Here is a 22451-nt window from a genome sequence, read left to right as displayed (position 1 = left end):
TGCAGGTTGTGCTAGTATTTTCACTGGAATAAGGCCTCATGCACACAAACGTATTTTCTTTCCTTATACATTCCTTTTTTCTTTTGTTTTTTGCGGACCGTATGCGGAACCATTCATTTGAAATGGGTCCGCAAAAAAACGGAAGTTACTCTGTGTGCATTCTGTTTGTGCATGTCCTATTATTGTACTCATTACGGACAAGTATAGATAGTACTGTTCTATTAGGGGCCAGCTGTTCCGTTCCGCAAAATACGGAATGCACACGGACGTCATCTGTATTTTTTGCGGATCAACCAAAATAGCTACGGTCATGTGCATGAAGCCTTAGGCTATGGCCACAAGGCATGGTTGGTGTCACGGTTGACAAGCGGCTGCCGTAGCTTGCTCTTGATAAAAACTAATGAAGACCGCACCGTTTAGTCAGTCTGCATTGTTAATAGCCACTAACATTGCACACCAACTAAACACTGCGTCTTCGCGAATGAGCCAGGTACGGCCCATACAGCTGTGCCTTACTCAACCGCAGTGCGGCCACGTCGCAGCCATGACACGAGCATGCCGCATGGTTGTGCGATACAAACAGACCCTCAAGAAGCCTATATACAAAAGACTTTGGTTAGTCACAATACGACCATCCATTTGTCCATGGGATAGTTTTCCCAAACGATCCCTCCAGCACCATAGCATAGTATTACACTGCGGAAGGCTCGTTAGAGATAATCTGCCCAACCATCGGGCAGTGTAAAGGGACCTTAAACAGCGATCTGCTGCCAGCAAACAAGGATTCTGTATGGGGACGAGCGATGGCATTAGTGATCGCTCTTCCCCATACTGTGGAGGAGATTGCTGCATGTAATAACAGCTGTCTCCCTCGCTGACGAGCAGGCGATTTTCAGGAAGTAACGTTATCTTTTCGACAACCGTCTGCTCCTTTGGGCCATGTAAAGGGGCCTTCACTAATTATACGGTAAAAAGCAGAAATGGAAAAAGTAGGTGTAGAGTTAAAAATCTGGCTGAAGATATGATACACCCTTCCCCTACAGACATTGTGAAGCATTTGGTATTTCAGCAATTAGAAAAATATGCGAGGGTCTCTTGTGGATGTCGTACGTCAGTAACAGCTGGATTATGAGGATTCTCAGTCCACGATTCTGGCCTCATATCAGCCTTCCTCTAAGTGCTGAATGCAGCGCGGTATGACAGAATTATAGCGGTGTATACTGCACAGTTATATAGGTACCTGGCCTGCCCTGCAATAATCCTAATATTGCTACAAATCCATAATTAGAGTAAGCACATTCACTGGGGATTATAGCAGACAAAGTATTAATGGTCATCCCAACTGGACGGCACAAACGTGTATTAATGGCACTGTAATGCGGCGCACATAGGCTGACTGTTTAGGGGTATGCACCTGCCATGCACAAGCTCCGCACACAGCGTCAGGAAAAACTCCAAGCATAACCAACCATTGCCTCATCCCTGGGGGGTCCCCGGGAAGACTGGGTGGCATCGCCACTGCCCGATGAGCTCTGGAGGTAAAGAAAAGACACCACGGCTCACATTTACCGACACAAAGTTGTGGTCACAGTATGGACCAAAGGCATGAGGCCATTATTCACTGCTGTTCATTCAATGACCGGTAAGTGGCATTTTCTAAGGTGTTACAGCTAATTTTGGATTTCACCATCCTCAATGCAGCTGAACATATGCCCAGCCTGCCCGGCTGCCACATGCAAACCTTCAGCTCTCCACTGACCCTGCTGGATTTCCTATACTGAGTTGCTCCAAGCAATTCATCCTCGTAACCATTGGTCTGTTAGGGGAAAAAAAACAAGAAAGAAGGGCTGAGTGATGTTTGTGGGCCTGTCACACAGAACACACGCCGGCACACAGCAAGACAAGTGGGCATGCCAAAATAAGGAATTGTGAGGCAAATGCAAATACAGAATTCTAGAATATTCGGTAAAATAACTAACCCCATATATAAAACACAGCCGCCATCATAAAGGGGGTGGACGCTGTTTCAACGCAGATTTGGTTTTACTCCATTCAATGAAGCTTAACCTAGAGTGGGTCGACATGAAAACTCAAGGCAGAAACCACAGCACGGCGCAGAGGCTTCTGCCACGGGATACGTGGCAGATTTTGTCGTGGACAAAATCCTCCATATGAATGTACTCCAAGCTCACCAGTCGTATCTGATGATGAAAATCTGCAAGATAAATCTGCACCACATAACCAAATAACACTGCAAAGTTTCCTGCAGATAAAAAAAATAAAAGATAAAAAAATAAATAAAAATAAAATAACTTTGGAATCCACAGTTGGATCTCTGCATAATTTGCAGCAATAAGGTTGCCTGTGGATTTTATTGCAGATTCTGACTTTCCCATTGAAATTAATGGGAAAAACCTGCACCAGAAAACTCAGTGCGAACAAACCATAAATGTGTTTCACCTGTAAAAGCCATGGCAATCACATAAAAACTTGTGCAGTTTTAGTTGCAGTAAACTGAAATGTGCAAAACCAGCCCTATACCTATCTGAATTCATTACATTCATATGCAAGGCGATACCTGTGTAATAGAGTACGGCTACACATCCACACCTGTGTATTAGGATACAGCTACATGGCGACACTGGTCGCAGGCAGGATCACAGGGGAATCACGTTTCCCATAGAAATGAATGGGGTTTGTGCCACAACAGCGACCCCTGAATCGCCCAAAAAAAAAAAATCCAACTTTGCTGGATTTTTTACGATTCAGGGAACTTCTATGGCATCAAAGCTACACTGACATGACATGCCATCCTATTAGTACACACAAAACCTATCCTAAATCACACAGGAGGACAAGTTACTTCACAACACTGAGCTAAAGAGCTGCCTCATCGTCCTCTCTGCTCATCAGGTTGATGGTAATGGGCAGCAGCAATTCTATGCAGTCTCCATTACCACAGTCCATTCTCTCTGTACTTCAAGTCTCCTCATGAACTCCATTCCTACAGATTCAGCTAAAGATCTTATCATCTGTATTCAGGATCATAATCCCTGACAAGCAGAGCAGAGAGGATGAGGCAGCTCTTTAGCTCAGTGTTCAGAAATAACGTGTCCTGCTGTGTGATTAGGACAGGCTTTGTGTGTAGTAATAGGACAGCGGCCATTTTATTTATTCTCATGATTGCTCCCCATTATAACTAATGACAGGTATTTGGGAATATATTTATAATAAAGTAATATTTAAAGGGAACCTGTCACCGGGATTTGGGGTATAGAGCTGAGGACATGGGTTGCTAGATCGCCGCTAGCACATCCACAATACCCAGTCCCCACAGCGCTGTGTGCTTTTATTGTGTAAAAAAAACAATTTGATACATATGCAAATTAACCTGAGATGAGTCCTGTACATGAGATGAGTCAGGGACAGGACTCATCTCAGGTTAATTTGCATACGTATCAAATCGTTTTTTTGACACAATAAAAGCACACAGAGCTATGGGGACTGGGTATTGCGGATGTGCTAGCGGCCATCTAGCAACCATGTCCTCAGCTCTATACACAAAATCCCGGTGACAGGTTCCCTTTAAGTATTTTAATTTTCTTAATTCCCAGAGAACCCCTTTAATTAGGGTGACTATGCCAAGTACGCAGCACATTATGTGAAACAAACAAGGTCACAGCTCGATATTCATTGTGTGACTCTGTACAAAGAAAATGACACTGGAAGTGAGAGCTCAGGAGCAGATAAGTGCAGGGTGTTCCCCTGCAGTTGGTGCGATCCTTCTTCACAGTTTCATCAGTAAGTTATTCTATACAATGATATTCAGCAAGCAGGGAAAGTTAGTAAAAAAAACACACGACCACACAACACGCTGGACTTAGGTTCATGCATGGAGAGGATATAGCACAAAATTCAGGAAGACCACAGGCTACTGACCCTCAGACTGCTCCTGCTAGACACAGACATAGCATCATCTTCAGACACCTTCAAAGGGAAGAGGAAAAAATAAAAAATAAGCAAGAGAGATCACAAGCAAAGCGCATAGACCTAAAAAAAATAATATACGTTACAGAAGGTCATTAATATGCAGGAAGAGGGAGAAAAGCATGAAAGCAAAGCAGTATTTCCTAGCTCAACACCAAGTCTACATACACACGCAAGTGAAAAACGGACGTGTGATGGATGTTTTTTTTTAATGGCCAACACATGTCCGTTTTAAGACCAATGGTAGTCTATGGAGTTATTCACACGCCAGGTTTTTTGTTGTTGTGTGCGTGTAGCCCAAGTGTGAGACCTGAACGTGTAGTGTAGTGTTGAGGCTTATGGGTTATCAGGATCCATGATGGATCTGTTATGATGCCTCCAAATATTGTGATAGGGTTTCTCTACTCTTCCTTCTTTATTTTATACTCCATAGACTAGTGCAGCATGCTACATCATACTGACCGCCAAAAGGCAATGGACCCTTACTATATTATATTTGTAAAAAAAAAAACATGTAGAAGATAGGCGATTTATCAATAATAGTGTAAATGAAAACTGGCTTAGTTGCCCACAGCAACCAATCAGATTTCACCTTTCATTTTCCAAAGGAGTTCTGAAAAATGAAAGGTGGAATCCGATTGGTTGCTGTGGGCAAATAAGCCAGTTCTACTTTACACCAGTTTTGATAAACCTCCTTTATTATCTAATATTGTACACCCTATCCCTAGGAAAGGCCATCAACATGAATGGTGGCGTCCAAACTCTGAACCCCCTACAATAAATCAGAATAAAGATGAAGTGGTGCAATACTGACAACACATACACCCGCACTGTGTATCTGGCAATAAAGCCGAGCTCCTCTCACTGGAATTGGCTGGGCTTCAGCACACGGGCAACCCTGTGTCGGGAACTGCAGTATGGCACCATGATACTCCAGTGGTCATCCCCTTAATATGCTCACCTATGTGGGTCCAGCACTGATCACCTATGGACGGCCCCTCCTAAGGATAGACCATCAGTGTTTTATCCTGGAAATTTTTTTTTTAATGAAGCAGTTTTTTAAGGCTATGTCCACATCTGCGTTACGGTATTCTAGTACTCTGTTTCCCGGAAGAGGAGCTTTCTGCTGCCATTCACTGACAGATGCCATTATAGTGAATGGGGATCCGGTGGGCCCGGCGGTGTCCGCTTATGCTGGATACGGTAATTCCGGCAGTCTGCTCCTCTGCCAGAACGGCCTATTGGAATACCGTAATGAAGCGGTAAACCAAGCCTTTTTTCCTACATGACGAGCGCCAAAATGTATTCAAGAAGTTTCACAAAATTTAGGAAAAGTTATTAATCAATAAATGACGTCGTTTTATGACAAGATAAATACGCTTATAAGGATTAAAGTATTATCTACTGTCACAGCTATTTATTAGGTCATTGGTTGCAAAAAGATTGCTAAACCCAGCTAAGAGGTCAATAGGATTAGTCAGTAAAATGACACCTATGGCAGGAATGTTTCTATTGGCTTTATGGATGACTTGGCGGTAGTATGTAATACCTTTTGCTAAACATAATGCTATATTTACGAGGGACATACGATTAACCCATGAATAAGCAGATTAACATAAAAAAGTCAAATCAGGGCTGAAACATGACAATCGCACTGGGTGGGGAACCGACCTGGAGATTCCTCCGTGGTCTGTGTGAATAGCGCTCACTGTCTTCCTGGAAATGCATTGGGAAGAAGAGAAAAAGATGAAGCATCTAAGATCAAGGAGCGAAAGAGGACATCAAAATACGACAGGGCACAGGAAGGGAGAGGGACGGAGGAAAACGTGAAAACACAAGGAAAACCTACTAAAAGGGAATCCATAATGCAGACTTATAAAAACTGTTACAGTTCACATACACAGGCTGTGTTCACGCCAGAGTTGTGGCTTCCATTTTACACAGAAACCATAACACAGTGCCGCATGGACTGCACAACCGACATCCAAGGCGCCTAAATGACGCCTTTTATTAAGGGCTCATGCACACGAACATATTTTCTTTCCGCTTCCGTTCTGGTTTTTTTGTGGACAGTATGCGGAACCATTCACTTCAATAGGTCCGCAAAAACAACGGAAGGTACTCCGGAACGTAGGGATGGGCGAAATGGGCTAAAATCTATATTGCGATATGCGCTATATATTCTATATTTCGTAAGGGTTAAACTTTTTTTAAACTTTTTATTTAATAACTATTTGCCCCCTTAGGGGCCAGAACCTGGGATCTTTTCATCCCTTGTCCTATTCTCCCTAATGGAGCTCTATTAGGGTGAATAGGACCTCACACTCTCCCTGCTGCCCAGTGTATAGTACACATAGCAGCAGGGAGCTGACCATGGCAGCCAGGGCTTCAGTAGCGTCCTGGCTGCCATGGTAACCGATCAGAGCCCAGCGATTACACTGCTGGGGCTCCAATCAGAAGCTGCCACCCTGGCGCCACTGCCACCAATGATTTAATCGTGTGGAGGGGGGCGCAATTAATATAATACTTAGAAGAGGGGGAGTAGAAGGGAGGGACTGTGGCCACTGCGCCACCAATGAATATAGTTAATATGCCTGAATAAAAACGTAGCCTGCATGTGGCGGCCATATCCCATACCTGGCCTCTATTACTGCGCGTTGTGATCAACCGCAATTAACCCCTTAGGACCTCTCTGTTCTCATTGGTGGCGCAGTGGCCACAGTCCCTCCTCCTCCTACTCTTTGTTCTCATTGGTGGCTTAGTGGCCACAGTCCCTCCCCTCCTCCTCCTACTCTGTTCTCATTGGTGGTCAGCAGCAGCTGCACACAGTGGGGAGGGACTCCCTCCTCCTCCACTGTGCCAGCTTAGGAGAACATGGTGCGTGCCGAGAGCGGCGCCTGCTATGTTCTACCGTAATATGGCGATATAAACAAAATCTCTATCGTTGGCCAAATTTATATTGTTTATATCACATATCGTCTATATATCGCACACCCCTAAAGGAACGCACACTGAACACATCCGTATGTCATCCGTATTTTGCAGATCCATACGGTAGAAATGCTATGTCCAGCCCATATTGCTCATGTGTTTGGTAATTAATAGGTTACTGTTTGCATTTCCGGTCCGCAAAAAAAAACAGATCAAATACGCAAACCATACGGATATGTTTTGTGCAATAACGGAACGGAAAAGGACTTGAATCAGAGGGGGAAAAAACTGCAAAACGGATTCGTGAAAAACGGTTGTGTGCATGAGCCCTTATAAGAGGGTTTATCTGGTTCTGCTGCAGTGTCTGTTGTTTTGAGGGAAATTGCAGCATTGCGTGCAGCGCTATTTTTCACAGAAAATACACAGATGTGAACACAGCCTATGGCGTCTAGACGTGCTCAATAATGTTACTCAATTTCTAGAACTACTCATCTACAAAGAAAAATACGTCAAACTGCAACAAGCTGATAACATATGCAGACACGGGGTCTTTGGGATCATTCACACAGGAGGAAATCATTCTGAAGTTTAACAATGATAATGACGTGCGTCTGGAAGTGTTCTCAATCACTTCAACACATTGATAAAATTCCTGTGCATAAGAGGTTTTCCGCCATAATAGCGTGTAAAAAAACAATACCTCAGTGACATTAAACTATAAACACTTTGCCCCAGATTTACTAACATATCTGTGCCTAGAATCTGCAAAAACGCTTCCGGTACCATAATACAACCGCATGCATCCGTCATGAACTAATCCGGTTGTATTAAGTCTTCTATACCCATGGCGGATCCGTCATAGACACCATTGAAAGTCAATGGGAGATGGATCCATTTTCTATTGTGTCAGAGAAAATGGATCTGTCCCCATTGACTTACATTGTGTGCCAGGACGGATTCGTCTTGCTTCGCACAACATTGTGGACAGAAAAACACTGCAAGCTGCGTTTTGGTGTCCGCCTCCAGAGCGGAATAGTGACTGAACGGAGGACAAACGGAGGCATTCTGAGCGGATCCTTTTCCATTTAGAATGCATTAGGGTAAAACTGATCCGTTTTGGACCGCTTGTGAGAGCCCTGAACAGATCTCAAAAACGGCCAAGGATTAGTGGAAAGTGGCCTGAAATGTGCTATTGTGCACCAAAACAACAGTTCTGTAGTACAATACTGTCTCATAGTTAGGCCTCATGCACACGGCCGTTGTGCAGCCGTTCCATGCAATTGCGGTCCCCAACATCCATGCAGTGGGCCAGACCCATTCAACTTGAATGGGTTCGTGGTCTGTCCGCACCGCCCAAAAATATGACATGTCATATTTATTTGCAGTGCGGAACAACGGAAAGAAACACCACAGAAGCACTCCGTAGTGCTTCCGGTGTTCCGTGACTCCGTTCCACATCTCCGGAATTGCGGACCCATTCAAGTGATGCATGGTGCACGTGGATTGCCGACCCGCCGTTTACAGGCCGCAATATGGCCACGGCCGCCCAACGGCCGTGTGCATGAGGCCTAAGCCCAAAAAATTGTTGGTATAGAGTCAGAGAAGAGTGTCTGCCCCTAGAAAGCTTATCTAAGCTCACACTAGGATTAGTAAATCTGGGCCCTTGTTCTCAATTATTAAAATGAAAGGGGCTTCCCCGATTTTTATACCGATGTCCTACCCTCAGGATAGGCCATCAATATCAGATTGGCAAGGGGTCCGACACTCCGCCGGTCAGCTCTTCCCTAGTATCTCCGGTGTCAGAAATAGGTGCAGGAACTACACAGCTCTGTTCCCATTCACTGCAATGGAAACAGAGCAACAGTGACGTGCTCCATCCACTATACCCATTGCGTTATTAATGTCTTCATTACTGACTATTGTCATTTCAACTCTGCAAAGAATGCTTTTCCTTCAGGTCAGTAGGATTTTCTTTATGACCTTTCATTACAAAATTTGAGACATCATACACAGTGAAAATAGTAATAACATGAAAATGGGGGAGGACTGCACTGAAAAACTCCTACCATCCACTGCTCAATGTCACCCCACTTGGTATCCAGACCATAATATTTCTGAAGGAAGAAGAAAAGAAGGAAGACAGATGAGAAAGACAAGAAATAGAAATGACAGTGTTGAGTACAACAGGAATTCCCTGCTCTTTAGTAAAGCCTCATTCACATCTCTGTTTTGAAGATCTGGCTGCCTGACCTGGCGCAAATGTCAGCTTTCGGCTGGACAAAAAAATAAAAAATAATAATAATTTGTTTGCCCTTATTGCAGTCAATGGGGATCCGGCGGTAAAGTAGAGAATCCAGCAACACTGGATCTGTGCTGGAACAGCCTGCCGGATCGCCTAACAGAGATATGAATGAGGCCTCAGTTAACAGTTGGAGAAGGTTGGCAGACATGGTGGAGGAGGCAGGATCAGATGTAATCTGTGTACACATACACCTATACATTTGGAATCAGTTTTTCATTACAAAAGAAAACCATATCCTTTCTTTTCTGTTTTGTAACTGTACAGAACAAAGCAGTAAAAATGCTAAACCCCAACAGAAACCATAATTATATTTATATACACACACACATATATATATACTAGCGGAAGGACCGGCTTTGCACCGGTATATTTCATTTAATATTTCTGTGTGTAGTTAAAAGATAGACATTATCCCCCTTAACAGTGAACTCCACAGCCCCTCACCCCTTAACACTGACCCCCCACAGTGGGACATCCACAGCAGCCCATCCCCTTAACTTTGAACTTCATAGCAGCCCGCCCCTTAAACAGTGAGTTTCACAGTACCCCATTCCTATGACATTGACCTCCTCAGGGGCATGCCCCCTTAATAGTGACTTATACAGCACCCCGCCTCTTAACACCGACCTCCATAGGGGACCATCCCCTTAACATTGACCTCCACAGTACCCCGCTCCCTTAACAGTGACCTCCACAGCAGCTGCCTCTTAAATAGTGGCCCTGCCCCCTTAACAGTGACCTGCCCCTTTAAGGCTAGGGCTACATGACGACATGTGTCGCGTGACATTTTGTTGTACCAATGTCGCGCAACAATTTTTATAATGATAGGCTATGGTGTCGCACTGCGACATGCTGCGACTGCAACAGTTGGAAAAAATACATCCAAGATGGATGAATGTAGCAGTGAAGTTGTGCCCTATGTGTCGTGTGACTTATTGTCGTTGTGTATCCCTAGCCCAGGGGTAGGCAACCTCCGGCTCTCCAGCTGTTGTGAAACTACAACTCCCAGTATGCATACTTGCTCTGCTCTTCTAAGAACTCTCATAGAAATGAATGGAGCATGCTGGGAATTGTAGTTTCACAACAGCTGGAGAGCCGCAGGTTGCTGATCCCTGCCCTAGCCTAAAGCTGACCTACAGCAGTGAAGAAAAATGACTGGGTTGCTATGGAAACCTGGAGTAAAGCTGTGTGTATGTGGAGACTAAGGGCCTGCAAGCTTCTATTGGCTGATAAGGGACATGTGACCGTGTGTATGGCAGTTGGGCTATGAAGAAAAAGACTTGCAGGCTTGTATTGGCTAATGCAGGTCATTTTTTTTAAACGTCCTAGAGAACAGAGACCCGGTATAAAACCTTCCTGGACACCTGATGTACCTGTGTGCCAAATTTGGTGATTATCCGTCCAGTCATTTAGTAGTGCATAAAAGAACAGACAGACAGAAACTCATTATATATATATATTAGTTTCTGTCTGTCTAGACGTCTGGCTGGCTGGCTGAACGTTCTTTATGCGCGACCAAACGACTGGACCGATCTTCACCAAATTTGGCACACGGGTACATCAGGTGTGTCCGGGAAGGTTTTAGACCGGGTCTCGGCTCTCTCGGACACCGTTCCAGAGATATTCCCAAAAAATGACCTGCATTAGCCAATATAAGCCAGCAAGCCTTTCCCTTAAATCTGAACTGCCATTTACACGGTCACATGTCCCTTATTAGCCAATAGAAGCTCACAGGTCCTACTCCAGGTTTCCATAACAACTGATCACAGGTTTTAGCTGTTCGCAGGTCCTTAAATACTGTGGAGGTCACTGTTAAAGGGGCAGGCACTGTGTAAGTCACTGTTAAAGGGACGGTCACTAGGGAAGTCACTGTTAAAAAGGTGATCAATGTTAAATGGGCGGGCACTGTGGAGGTCAATTTTAAAGGGGCGGCCACTGTGGAGGTCAATGTTACAGGGGCGGCCACTGTGGAGGTCAATGTTACAGGGGCGGCCACTGTGGAGGTCAATGTTAAAGGGGCGGGTGCTGTAGAGGTCACTGTTATGGGGGGAAACTTAATATCTTTTTACTACACACGGAAACATAAAATTAAATAGATGAAATATACCCGTGCGAAGCCGGGTCCTTCTGCTAATATATATGTTTATTTTTTTTATTTAAAAAAAGTGCCGTCTCTGAAATGTTTGTACTTTATTACACACATTCTAAGCCACACTAAAACCTGCTCCTCTTAACCTGCTGGTGGTAAATCAATGACTCCGATTATTTACTGTACAGCAGGGAGAGGTCACCTGTGAACCCAGATCTGCCGCAGAATTGCTACAGAGCTAAATGTCAACTATCACAAAAATACTAACATGTAATAGGCTGGGTTAACATGTTAAGGCCTCATACACATGACCATATGTATTTTGTGCTCTGCAAAATACGAATACTGTCTGTGTTGACTTCAATGGGTCCGTGGTACGCATTTTGTGGCCTAGTATCGGACACATTCTGTCTTTTTGAGGAATGGACATACAGATGCAGAAAGCACAGTGATCTGAATGCTTTCCACATCCGTATATACGTTCTGCAAAATGTAGGCAATTGACCCACTGAGGTCAATGGGTTCGCTACAAAAATGCATAAAGTCGCGATTTGCAGACCATAAAACGGATACAGTGGTGTGCCTGAGGTCTAAATTGTAGATCAGGGATTTCCACAGACCCTGTAGGGAATCACAGAAGAATTCAGGGTCTTTATGGAACAATAGGAACCCCTTAAGGTGCCTCTAGGGATGGAGTCAGATTAATCTATGAGAAAAGCATCTGAATAAACAAAATACAGGCAGTAAAATTGGGCTATAGGCCCTGTATTGTGTCCATATGACATCACGTATTACATAAAGCCGAATTCACACCATCATAGAACTGTATGGTAATTTAAAGGGTTGTTTTGATTTCAGGTTTCCAAATCTTAAAGGGGTCCAATCTCAGCATTTATGGCATCGCTGTTATTATGCCACAAACAGATAAGAGCAGCTCCCAGCGGTCGGCCCTGCACCTACCTCCAAAATGGGGCAACCAAAGTGAAGGGACAGCAGCTGTGCATGTATAGCCATCATCCATTCACCGAAAATTGCGGAGCTCTGCCTTGGCTATTTACGGAAGTCCCATACTGGAGAATGGCGAGGGGGCCACGCTTTAGGTCAACATGGGATATGCAGAAATTGTCCAGCGAGTGTAGGTTTCACCTCTGGTACCCACACAAATTATGAAAATAGGGCCCTGTCTCATAGGTACTGTGAATGAAGAGGAGGCCTAGAATGTGCGGCTCTCTGCATTCACTTCTAAGGGAGTACCGAAAACTGCATCAGAGCTCCAACAGAAGTGAGTGGAGAGCGCTGCGCATGCTCACATGGGCCACGAGCCAGGGCCCCGTTCTCAAGATAGTTGTGTGTTCCAGAAGTGGGACCTGCATCGAGCGGATATTTATGGCACATCTGTGGATATGCCCTAAATGCCAAGATGGTAATAACCCTTTAAACACAGTTTAATAGGTTTGTGGGGGCCCAGTTATAACAGATCCAAAAAACACAAGTTGTAGAAGAGATCATGCAGGGGATCACACACAGTAACATTACCTTCTGAACCTGGTAAATCTGTGCAAGAGAAAAAAAAAGGAAAATGTGACAGTAAGAAAAAAAAAGAAGAAAATAGCAAGCCGAAATAACATGACAGAGCAGCGAAAGGAAACGCGTGTATGACATGATGCAACCTTACACAGGAAAGCTTCTCTCTGGAGACCGGCTGCTGTGAACCCTGTACAGAAGCCCCGAGACATTTATAGATGTAAGCCAGGAGGAGGTGTGCGCAGGCCGAGCCTCGTCCTCTTAGGACTGGCAGCATCTACAGGACAATTCAGGTCAGCCTGGCACGTGATGAGCCCAGAGTATACCACCAGGTCTGTGATTTAAGAAGAGGCACACAGCCGTGCTGACAACTCCCGTTACAAGTAACCAGAGCTTTGGAAGTAAGAGCAGGAGATGAGGATTTGTCAAAATGCCCATTACCAGTTTTGCTGTGAACTTAATTGCATGAAGGACATGTGAATATTACTAACTGCTTGTCTTAGTACCTCTACATGGTGCCCTCTGTTTTACACTATGGGTGTAACTAGTTGGGGGCGTGTCCCTACACACTAACACTGTCCAATCAAAGCTGACCATGTAGGGACACACCGCTGTAACAAGGGAATGGTAAAAACCAGTTGTCAAAGTACTCAATACAAATAAGAAAAGAAACGGCACAATGCAGATTTCTAAGAAAAGATGCTCCAGAATTTGTATTTCATGGGGAATACTAACATTTACCAATACAGGCGTGTCAATAGAGATGAAATGAACTCTTTAAAGGCGTTTTCTGGCAGTACAATATTGATGACCTATCCTTGGGGGTTGGGGGGGGGACCCCTGATGATCCAATTCTTCGGAGCAGCCGTGGGGATCTGGTAGGCACTGCGTCCTCTTCACATCATACCAAGCACAGCGCCATACATTGAATAGTGGCTGTGCTTGGCACTGCAGCTGAGGCCCATTGGACCAGGCTGCACATAGGCAATGTGACCGATGAACGTGACTGGCCTAAGAAGAGGCCGCAGTACTTCCTGGAGCTGATCGGCGGGGGGTGCCAGAAGTAGGACCCCGACCAATCAAATATTTATGACCTATCTAGAGGGTAGGTCATCGGTACAATATTTTACTTCCAGAAAACCTCTTTACCTTGCTACCAACTCAAATAGCAATGCTGAGTGTTTGTTATTCACATCATTTGGCAAAATAACCCATAATGAGATTACAGGAGACATCTCCAGACACGGCTTCTCATCTAGTCATAAAGAGTCCTATATTACAATGCTGTTAATAAGGCAGATTTATAAAACACCCGGGCGGTCCTGTGCACGTATGTCATGGTGAAACAGCAGGCAGGTAACTCTGCCCCTACCTCTGGGTGTTCATATGGAGATTCTGCTGAAGACTTAAAAGAGGACCTGTCACCACTCCGGACATGCCTGTTGTAATAGCGTCATACATTCCCCATTCTAGGTTGTGCCATTCCTGTATTATTTCTACTAGAAGTTGTGAATGAATTGCTATTAGCCTTCAGTAAGGGTACAGAGGGGAGGTAACCAGTTAGGGGGTGTCCCTGTCCAGTCTGACTCTATTCAATCAGTGCTGCCTTTTTTAGACTGTGCAGGTACACCCCCCCCCCCCCCCCCCCAACTGGTTACCTCCCCTCTGTACCCTTACTTAAGGGTAAAGCAATTCATTCTTGACTTCTAGTAGAAATAATAAAGGAATGGCACAACATAGAGACATGAGCATAGATGCTCCAGAATTGTATTACATGGGCAATGCATGAAGCATTAAAACAGACATGTCAGGAGCGGTGACAGGTCCTCTTTAAGGTGATTTGTCCAGGAGGAGTTATGAGATGGTACTGTAGCCTTACCAAAGAATCCAGCCATAGGGCATAACACGACTCCGTTCTGCCTTCTATGCCATGATTTAGGTTGGTCACAGCGTTTAGGTTCTGTGTGGATTTACCCTTAAAGGGTAGACATGCGAGTAGACAATAGACAATGTGTGCAGCAATTATCCATAGTAATCAATGGATTTCAGATTTTCTCGCTGCAGGTTTGTTGCTGTATAAAGGTAAGGAGCTCCTTCTTAATAGCCATATAAACATAAAGCAGTCACATTGCAGTATTTGGCATCCACTTCAGGAGAAGCACTGAAATATCTCAATGAGCACGGTACTGGGAACGTTTTCTAGAAGATTTTACCACTGCTGTAATAATGAAGGGAGAGGTAGAGGCAGTCGTCGACATTAGATGAATCATTTATGTAGACTGATCTGCCAAGGCTCCGTTATTAATGTTATATTTGGGCCACGCTGAATGTGAACGTTATTTGAAAAGAGAGCAGGAAAAGTGGCAGAAAAAAGCTGTCAGTGCAGCGATATGCTCGTGGCACAACTGATGCACTGCAAGCCCAAACTGTCCAGTGCTTCCAGACTGGAAAGGGCATCTGTCAGCAGATTTGTGCCTATAAAGCTAGCTGACCAGTTACATGTGCGCTTGGCAGCTGAAGGCATCTGTGTTGGTCCCATGTTCATATGTGTCCGCATTGTGGAGAAAAATGAAGTTTTAATATATGCAAAAGACATAACCCTCTGGAGCAATGAATGGGGAGATCTTTGGATCCATGGGAGGTACAGGGCTGGTTCTAGCTTGTCAGATTTTTATTTTTTACATCAATCATGGGATAACCCCTTTGATGTTATAGCCTTTACTGCATGTGTACCTACTTATGGCGCTTCATGGCTTCACTACTGTACCTTCAGAGAGCTTGACAGGCCGACACCATTCACATAAAACACTATGATTTTGGGCTGACTTGTGCCCTCCTTACAGCTTGCAGAGCTCCTCACAGACTAACCCGGAACCCAATTATGATTTTATGATTATGATATATTATTACCTCTTTCTGTTGTCTCTCCAATTCCTTCATACGAATCTCTCGGGCTTCAGCTCGCGCCGCCCTCTTGGCCGCCAACCGCGCCTCTGCCTGTGAAAACATGAACATTATAAAACTTAAAACATTTTCTTACGCGATATATGTAATTTAGCTTCCCTGGAAGCATTATGAAGCCCTATGCATGTAATACAGTGATTATTATTTTTTCCCGTAATTATTTAATGTTCACTTTTCTTCTCTTTATCTCCTACAAAAACTTGTTCTAAAGTTCTGATAAATTATTTGTGTATATAGTGCCATTACGTAAAACAATTACATCAAGCATATACATCCAAGAGAGAACATTGCCAATACAGATCCACTATGAGGAATATAGGGGCATGGGGTTAGGAATCGGGTAATCAGCTCTGTTCTTATAAGGCGTTCATGCTATATGTAGGAGACTAGGCCAGGTCATATCTGTCTGTCTGTGTGGAAAGGGGTAGAAAAACTGAAGCAGGATGTCATTTGGTACATCTGGGTTCGGGTTTTTATTTTGTTTTGTTTTATTTTGTTTGTTTTTTTAAGAGTTATATGGTCCAGACACATTTTTAATGACTTTTTGCAGTTTTTTTTTTTCTTACAGTAAAACAAAAATTGCAGCAAAAGAAAAAATTAATGCAGCAAGACCCACAACACTGCATATAGTGATTATGAATAGTGCCAACATTAGTGTCAAAAGTAGTGGGAACTAATCAGAGGCAGACAAAATGTTCATTACGGTCCTATAGAATACTTGCGAGAATCACGCTCTTTGTGAGAGAGGGATTGTGCGGTCTGGACTACAGAATCGCATGGCATTATCATGATGGATACTGCTGTGTGCCTCTGTCTGACCTTTTTTCTAACAGAATCATACTGACGTAAAGCTGTCAGTATAATTCCGTTACAGAAAGGTCAGCCAGAGACACACACAATCATGATAACTCCGTGCGCTTCTGTAGTCCAGACGGCACGATCCCTCTCACACGGAGCGCGATTCCCGTAAGAGACACACGCTCGTGTGAAAGAGCCCTAAAACACCTAAAGACACTTGTGAAATCTTATTCCTACAATGTCCCATCCCAAGGATACACCACTTTCCCCGGGTTCCTGACTGATCACCTAACATAACACGATTTCAAGGACCCCATATATACAAATACTATACACCAATAACCTGTCTCCTGCCAAAAGAAAAAGTGATCATTATATTATAGTAAGGGTAGTAGAGAAGACCCCTCACAGGGCACAACACAATCATGGACACGTGCAGTAAGGCCCCCCGCCATTCACTTCATTCAACAAGGAATATTATCTCAATAACTTTGCAGCGCTGTGTGCTTGCTTTGTTATAGGGCGTACAGCATCATCCAGAAAAGTCACTGACCGTTATACCGTAAATCTGTAATTGCATAGAAGTATATACATGAATGCTGTGGTAGAAGTCTGGTCAGTAACTCTACACTCCTGGATTTGCTGTACCAAACATTAGGACCAGTTCACACACAAGTTTTTTGGCATTGATTTTGGAGCGTTTCTGCCTCAAAATCTGATCTTACTTTGAAAAAAGATTTTTCTGCTAGAATTTTGGCATAATTTTGGCGCAAAATGGTGCATCTAAGGACCCACCACTTTACCATGAAGCCCTACCTCTTGCCAAGGCTGTCTGAAAAAAGTGTAGAAACCCTGGATGCGCCTATTTATGTCAATTTGCACTAATTTGTAGACAGATTTTTGGGGTGCAGACACTTTAGTAAATCTGGGCTTTGGTATGAATTATTGTGCATATTAACTTCGGTCTGGAGAAGGGAATACCTTTAAAGGGGTTGTCCAGCTTCAGAGCTGAACCCGGACATAACCCCATCTTCATCTCTCTGCCCCCCCCCCCCCCCGATATTTCATCTTCCGATGCTCTCCTTTGCCATGCGCTGAATCATGCAGGGCAAAAGCCATTTTTTGGAGATCTGGGTGACTTACCGGTCTCTTCATGTAGACTGCCTAGCGGAGGCTTCAGCCTAGCAGTGAGCCCGGTGACGTCACTGGCACTAAATGGACAGGATTTAGCGATGCCCTAGCCTGTAAAACGGCTAGGGCAGCGCTAAAGCCCTGCAGAGCCAGTGACGTCACCAGCCAGCAGTGTGCCAATGAGAGCATCTGAGCTCATATCAGAGGGGCTGGACGGGTGAAGATGGGGGATATCAGCAGTGGCGGATTACAATAGGGACGTAGCAACCAATCAGATTCCACCTTTCATATTTGACAGCTCTTTTGGAAATCCAGTTCTACTTTACACCAGTTTGATAAATGACTCCAATTATATTTTAAATATTAAATATTTTTTAAGCAGTATAGTACCTTGGACATTGGGGAGCAAAACGAGCACAGTATTGGGAGTGGCAGCAGGATGACACTGTGGGGACACCAGGATGAGGAGGTTGATGGAAAAATTGAGAAATCTAACGTGTCTGTGTTACAAACTGTAGAGACGAGATGCGGCTGAAAGAATTTGCCATGGTGGTCTGGGTCAAACGGAGGAGAAGAGGAAAGAAGGTCTACATGACAGGAGACGTCACTGGATGTAAGAGGTATGTGGTGCTGTATTCTCCTCTATGTCTTTTTTTATTATAATTATATGTATTTTAAATTTTGGCAACCAAATTTTTCAGTTTAGGACCCAATTTGGGGTATTTTTTTTTTTGTCTGAAGATATCATATGGCCTAAGAAGAGACTGTGGTGCTCATGAAGCACCATAGCCTCTTCATACAAAAAAAAACTAAACTAAAATGGGGGGGGGGGCCCAGTTGGTGAGACAGCCCCGGGCCTATCATGCACTTAATCCGTCCCTGGATATCAGTATCTGATCAGTGGAGGTCCGACACCAGGGTCCCCTACTGACCAGCTGTTTGAGAAGGTACCAGTGCACCACAGCCTTCTCACAGCTCACCAAGCACAGCGCCGTACATTGTATAGCGGCTGAGCTTGGTATTGCTTTCAGCCCCATTCACTTCAATAGGGTGAGCTGCTCCTAACCATGTGACTGATCAACTTGTCGTCACTAAGAGAAGGCCGCAGAGCACCAAGGTCTTCTCAAAAAGCTGATTGCCGAGGGTCCCGGGTGTCAGACCCCCACCGATCAGATACTCAAAAACCCTTTTAGGGCCTTATGCACACAAGCGTGTTCATATTATGGTCCTCAATCCATGTATACGCAAAATACGGACACTGTCTAAGCGCAATCCGCATTTTCCTCACTTCCTTTACTAAAAATTACTATTCTTGCCCGCAATATGGACAAGAATAGGACATCTTTTATCATTTGCGGAATGGACACATGGATGCGGACAGCAGATGGATGACATCCGTGTCCATTTGCAATCTGCAAAAAAAAAATAAAAAAATGTTGCATCGGTTTGCAGTGGTCAATCAGACTCTAAGGCCTCGTTCACATATCTGTGTCCTTCTGACGTCCATGAAAAAAAATAAAAAAAATAATATGTCCATGTTTCATCTGTAAAGATGTCCATGAAGGATCCGCGTGTCTGTTTTTGCCGTCCGTGTGTCATCTGTTTATACAATGGACACTGCTAGGCTGAAAATAAATATCCAAAGCATCTACATGGTCAGTGAAAAACTGCCATCCGTGTCAGCGATTTTTCACGGACTCGTAGACCAAATGTCTCTGATTTTATTTCACTAAGCCTTGGTCAGTAAGAAACTCTGATGTGTGAACAAACACATTAAAATCAATGGGTATGTGTGCTGTCTGCTGAAAATGCCGTCAGCATAGGTCAGTAGTGCAAGGACAGAACTTGTGGATGGAGCAGCACCCAAACGAGCGGCGACAAGCTGGATCTCCATGTTCTCGTGGTTCCCGGGTATGGTCAGTTGCCGTAAGTGCCCACCATGAAATATTCAGTAGAGGGATGTCAGTGTGTGACTTAGAACAGCCATATAAATATAGTTCTGACGTTATCAGAGAGTAATACATTCAGGCACAGACGTCCATACAACTGTAGTTAAGAATGGGTCTGTCTACAAGGTAGAACAGAGAAGGAAGACGTGTGTCGGAGACGCCCCTGAGAGCCACATAATCACCCATAGGAAGGAAGACAACTAATTTAACGCACACATTTTACTAACACAGGAAACCTCGGAATAACTGCGGTATCCCCACACCAGTACTGTAAGCACAATGGCAGGGGAAAGTCTCAGACACTTCTACAGCCAGTATACCATAGGCTGTCCTCTTCTCACAACAAGTATGCCGTTATGTCTGATTCTGGGAAAGATGGATGGCAAACATGGCTACCATTACATCTCCAACAGGGGCTGCACCCCCGCTTTCTGTACTCTAGAGTGGAAAGAGTATATGCACATGGGGGCAGATTTATTAAGAGCGGCGTTTTAGATGCCGTTCTTAAATCGGTGGTCTCACTTCAGCACGTGGCATTTATCATGTAGAGAAAGTTAATACAAGCCACTTACTAATGTATTCTGATTGTCCATATTGCTTGCTGGATTCATTTTTCTATCACATTATACACTACTCGTTTTTAAGGTTACGACCACCCTGCAATCCATCAGTGGTGGTCGTGCTTGCTCACTATAGGAAAAAGCCTCTCTGGTGGCTGGGACCGTGGAAACTCACGTAGGCTGGTGCTTTTTCCTATATTGTACAAGCACGACCACCACTGATGGATTTCAGGGTGGTCTGTAACCATATAAACGAGCAGTGTATAACGTGATGGAAAAATGAAGCCAGCCAGCAAAGGAGGCAATATGGACAATCACAATACATTAGTAAGTGCCTTGTATTAACTTCCTCTACATGATAAATGCCACGTGCTGAAGTGAGACAGCCCCTTTAAGAACGGCATCTAAAACGCCGCCCTTAATAAATCTGCCCCCATGTGCATATACTCTTTCCACTCTAGAGTACAGAAAGCGGGGGTGCAGCCCCTGTTGGAGATGTAATGGTGGCCATGTTTGCCATCCATATTTCCCAGAATCAGAGATCTCTACATAATAAATGCCACTTACTGAAGTGAGACATCCCCTTTAATAAGGCCTTGCACTGGCGGTGGACCGCCAGAGTTATGACGAGGCGCCAACCTCTACATAACTTCGGCACATTCAGTTCCAGTTCTAAATGTAAGACAGCTTCCTTGCCCACTTACATTTAGACTATTTTCTATGCCTAAGGGTGGGTTCACATCTGCGTTCTGGGTTCCATTATGGATTTCCGTTATAACGGAAAATAACGGAATCCATAACACGGAAGTCAAAACGCAATGCCTCTTAAAAGAAGTCTATGGGAATCATAACTGATCCATCTGGTTTTTCGTTATGCAAGACAGAAAATAAAGTCCTGTCGACAAAACTTTTTTCTCCGTTCTGCATAACGGGGCGGGTCCGTTATGATTCCCACAGACTTTTATTAAGACGGAATGCGTTTTGAAGGCTTCAGTTTTGCATTCCGTCATAATACAAGTCTATGGGCAGCATAACGGCTCCGTCCTTCTGTCTTATGGATTCCGTTATAACCACGTTATAACAGAAAGCCACAACGAAATCCAGAACGCAGACTGTGAACCCACCCTAAACCAGGTGAAGAAAATGATGAATGAGACAGGTCTGCCGCCCCCTCCCCTTCCCCGCCCAGTATTGCACATGGATTTTAGGATACAAGATACACAATGTGGAAGTTAACCTCCAGTGTGGATTTTGAAATCTGCAGCATCTCAATAGTTTGTGTGGATTTTTGGTGCAGACTTAACCCTTGGCAGTGCTACGGGTGAGCTCTCGGGCAAATTTGCACCAAAATCTACATGCAGATTTGGTGGGAAAACACAATAAAACTGGCATGAAAATCCACATAAACTACCCTGCCGTGCGCACACAGCCAAAGACTGCAGACCCTCGAGAGCAGAATTGCATAACCAGGTAGCTCTGCCGTTGAGGACTCTAGAAAAGCCCAGTGGTAACTCCTGTGGGGGTGTAAAGGCAGCCATGCTGGTTGTAATTCAGCTTCCCCAGAAAAATAATTGAAGGGGTTAGAGTTTTTCTTTTTTTATTACATGTTCTTCCCTTTTAATGCGAATTACAACTATTCCATTGGTAATGATAAAAATTGGCCTATTGTGCCAGCGCTCGCTCCCCCGTCTAATTACACTGCAAACACTCCTATGCTGTACACTGTGCGCAGGATCCTAGCCCAGTAACAAACCACAATGTACATGGGTTGCGCATGCGCAGTCAGACAGCCGAGGGTACTGACTGCTCACAGTGCCCAAAGCTGCCTGACTGAGCTGGCGCAACCCCTTTTAACTAAGAAATGACTGAATATTTGTTTTGGCGTTTTTTACACAACCTGACATCTACATTACCTAGTAAGCGAATTCCTAACTAAACCTGTGCAATAGTGAGATAAGCATCAAGATCAGGCGCTCTGTACAGTCTGCATAGTTGTCTCCACTATGACGGTGGAACAAGCGGTGGCAGAGACATTTACAGAAACAACAAACCATTCCAATGTAGGTGGAGCAGCAGAGGGGAGATCCTGCCCTGTACACAGGAGGCCTAAATCATCCCGGGGTCTTGTTTGAAAAGACTTGCAGATTATTTTCACACATAATCCAAACACTGGAGGCTGGTACCCTCGGCTCTGATGGTGAACAGATACCCGGACA

General features: G+C 44.4%; 1 protein-coding gene across 24 annotated transcripts in view; it reads right to left on the bottom strand.

The window, feature by feature from the left end:
- The window catches only part of LRRFIP1 (LRR binding FLII interacting protein 1), a 134670-nt gene that overhangs the window by 46403 nt on the left and 65816 nt on the right, over positions 1-22451 (bottom strand). For 12 of the 24 annotated variants that reach the window (XM_044302772.1, XM_044302773.1, XM_044302753.1 and 9 more), the window contains exons 2-8: positions 15744-15830; positions 12846-12863; positions 8985-9032; positions 5659-5703; positions 3940-3987; positions 1760-1816; positions 1470-1532 (exon numbers count right to left, since the gene is read on the bottom strand). In XM_044302772.1, the coding sequence (XP_044158707.1) occupies positions 1470-1532; positions 1760-1816; positions 3940-3987; positions 5659-5703; positions 8985-9032; positions 12846-12863; positions 15744-15830 (366 nt within the window). The remainder of the gene's footprint in view (positions 1-1469; positions 1533-1759; positions 1817-3939; positions 3988-5658; positions 5704-8984; positions 9033-12845; positions 12864-15743; positions 15831-22451) is intronic. The other 12 variants (XM_044302769.1, XM_044302767.1, XM_044302770.1 and 9 more) reach the window with 4 other exon arrangements.

The sequence above is a fragment of the Bufo gargarizans genome, chromosome 8 (assembly GCF_014858855.1).
Source record: "Bufo gargarizans isolate SCDJY-AF-19 chromosome 8, ASM1485885v1, whole genome shotgun sequence".
Taxonomy (NCBI): Eukaryota; Metazoa; Chordata; class Amphibia; order Anura; family Bufonidae; genus Bufo; species Bufo gargarizans.
The sequence above is the reverse complement of the archived record's forward strand: the minus strand, read 5'-3'. Positions and strand labels throughout refer to the sequence as shown.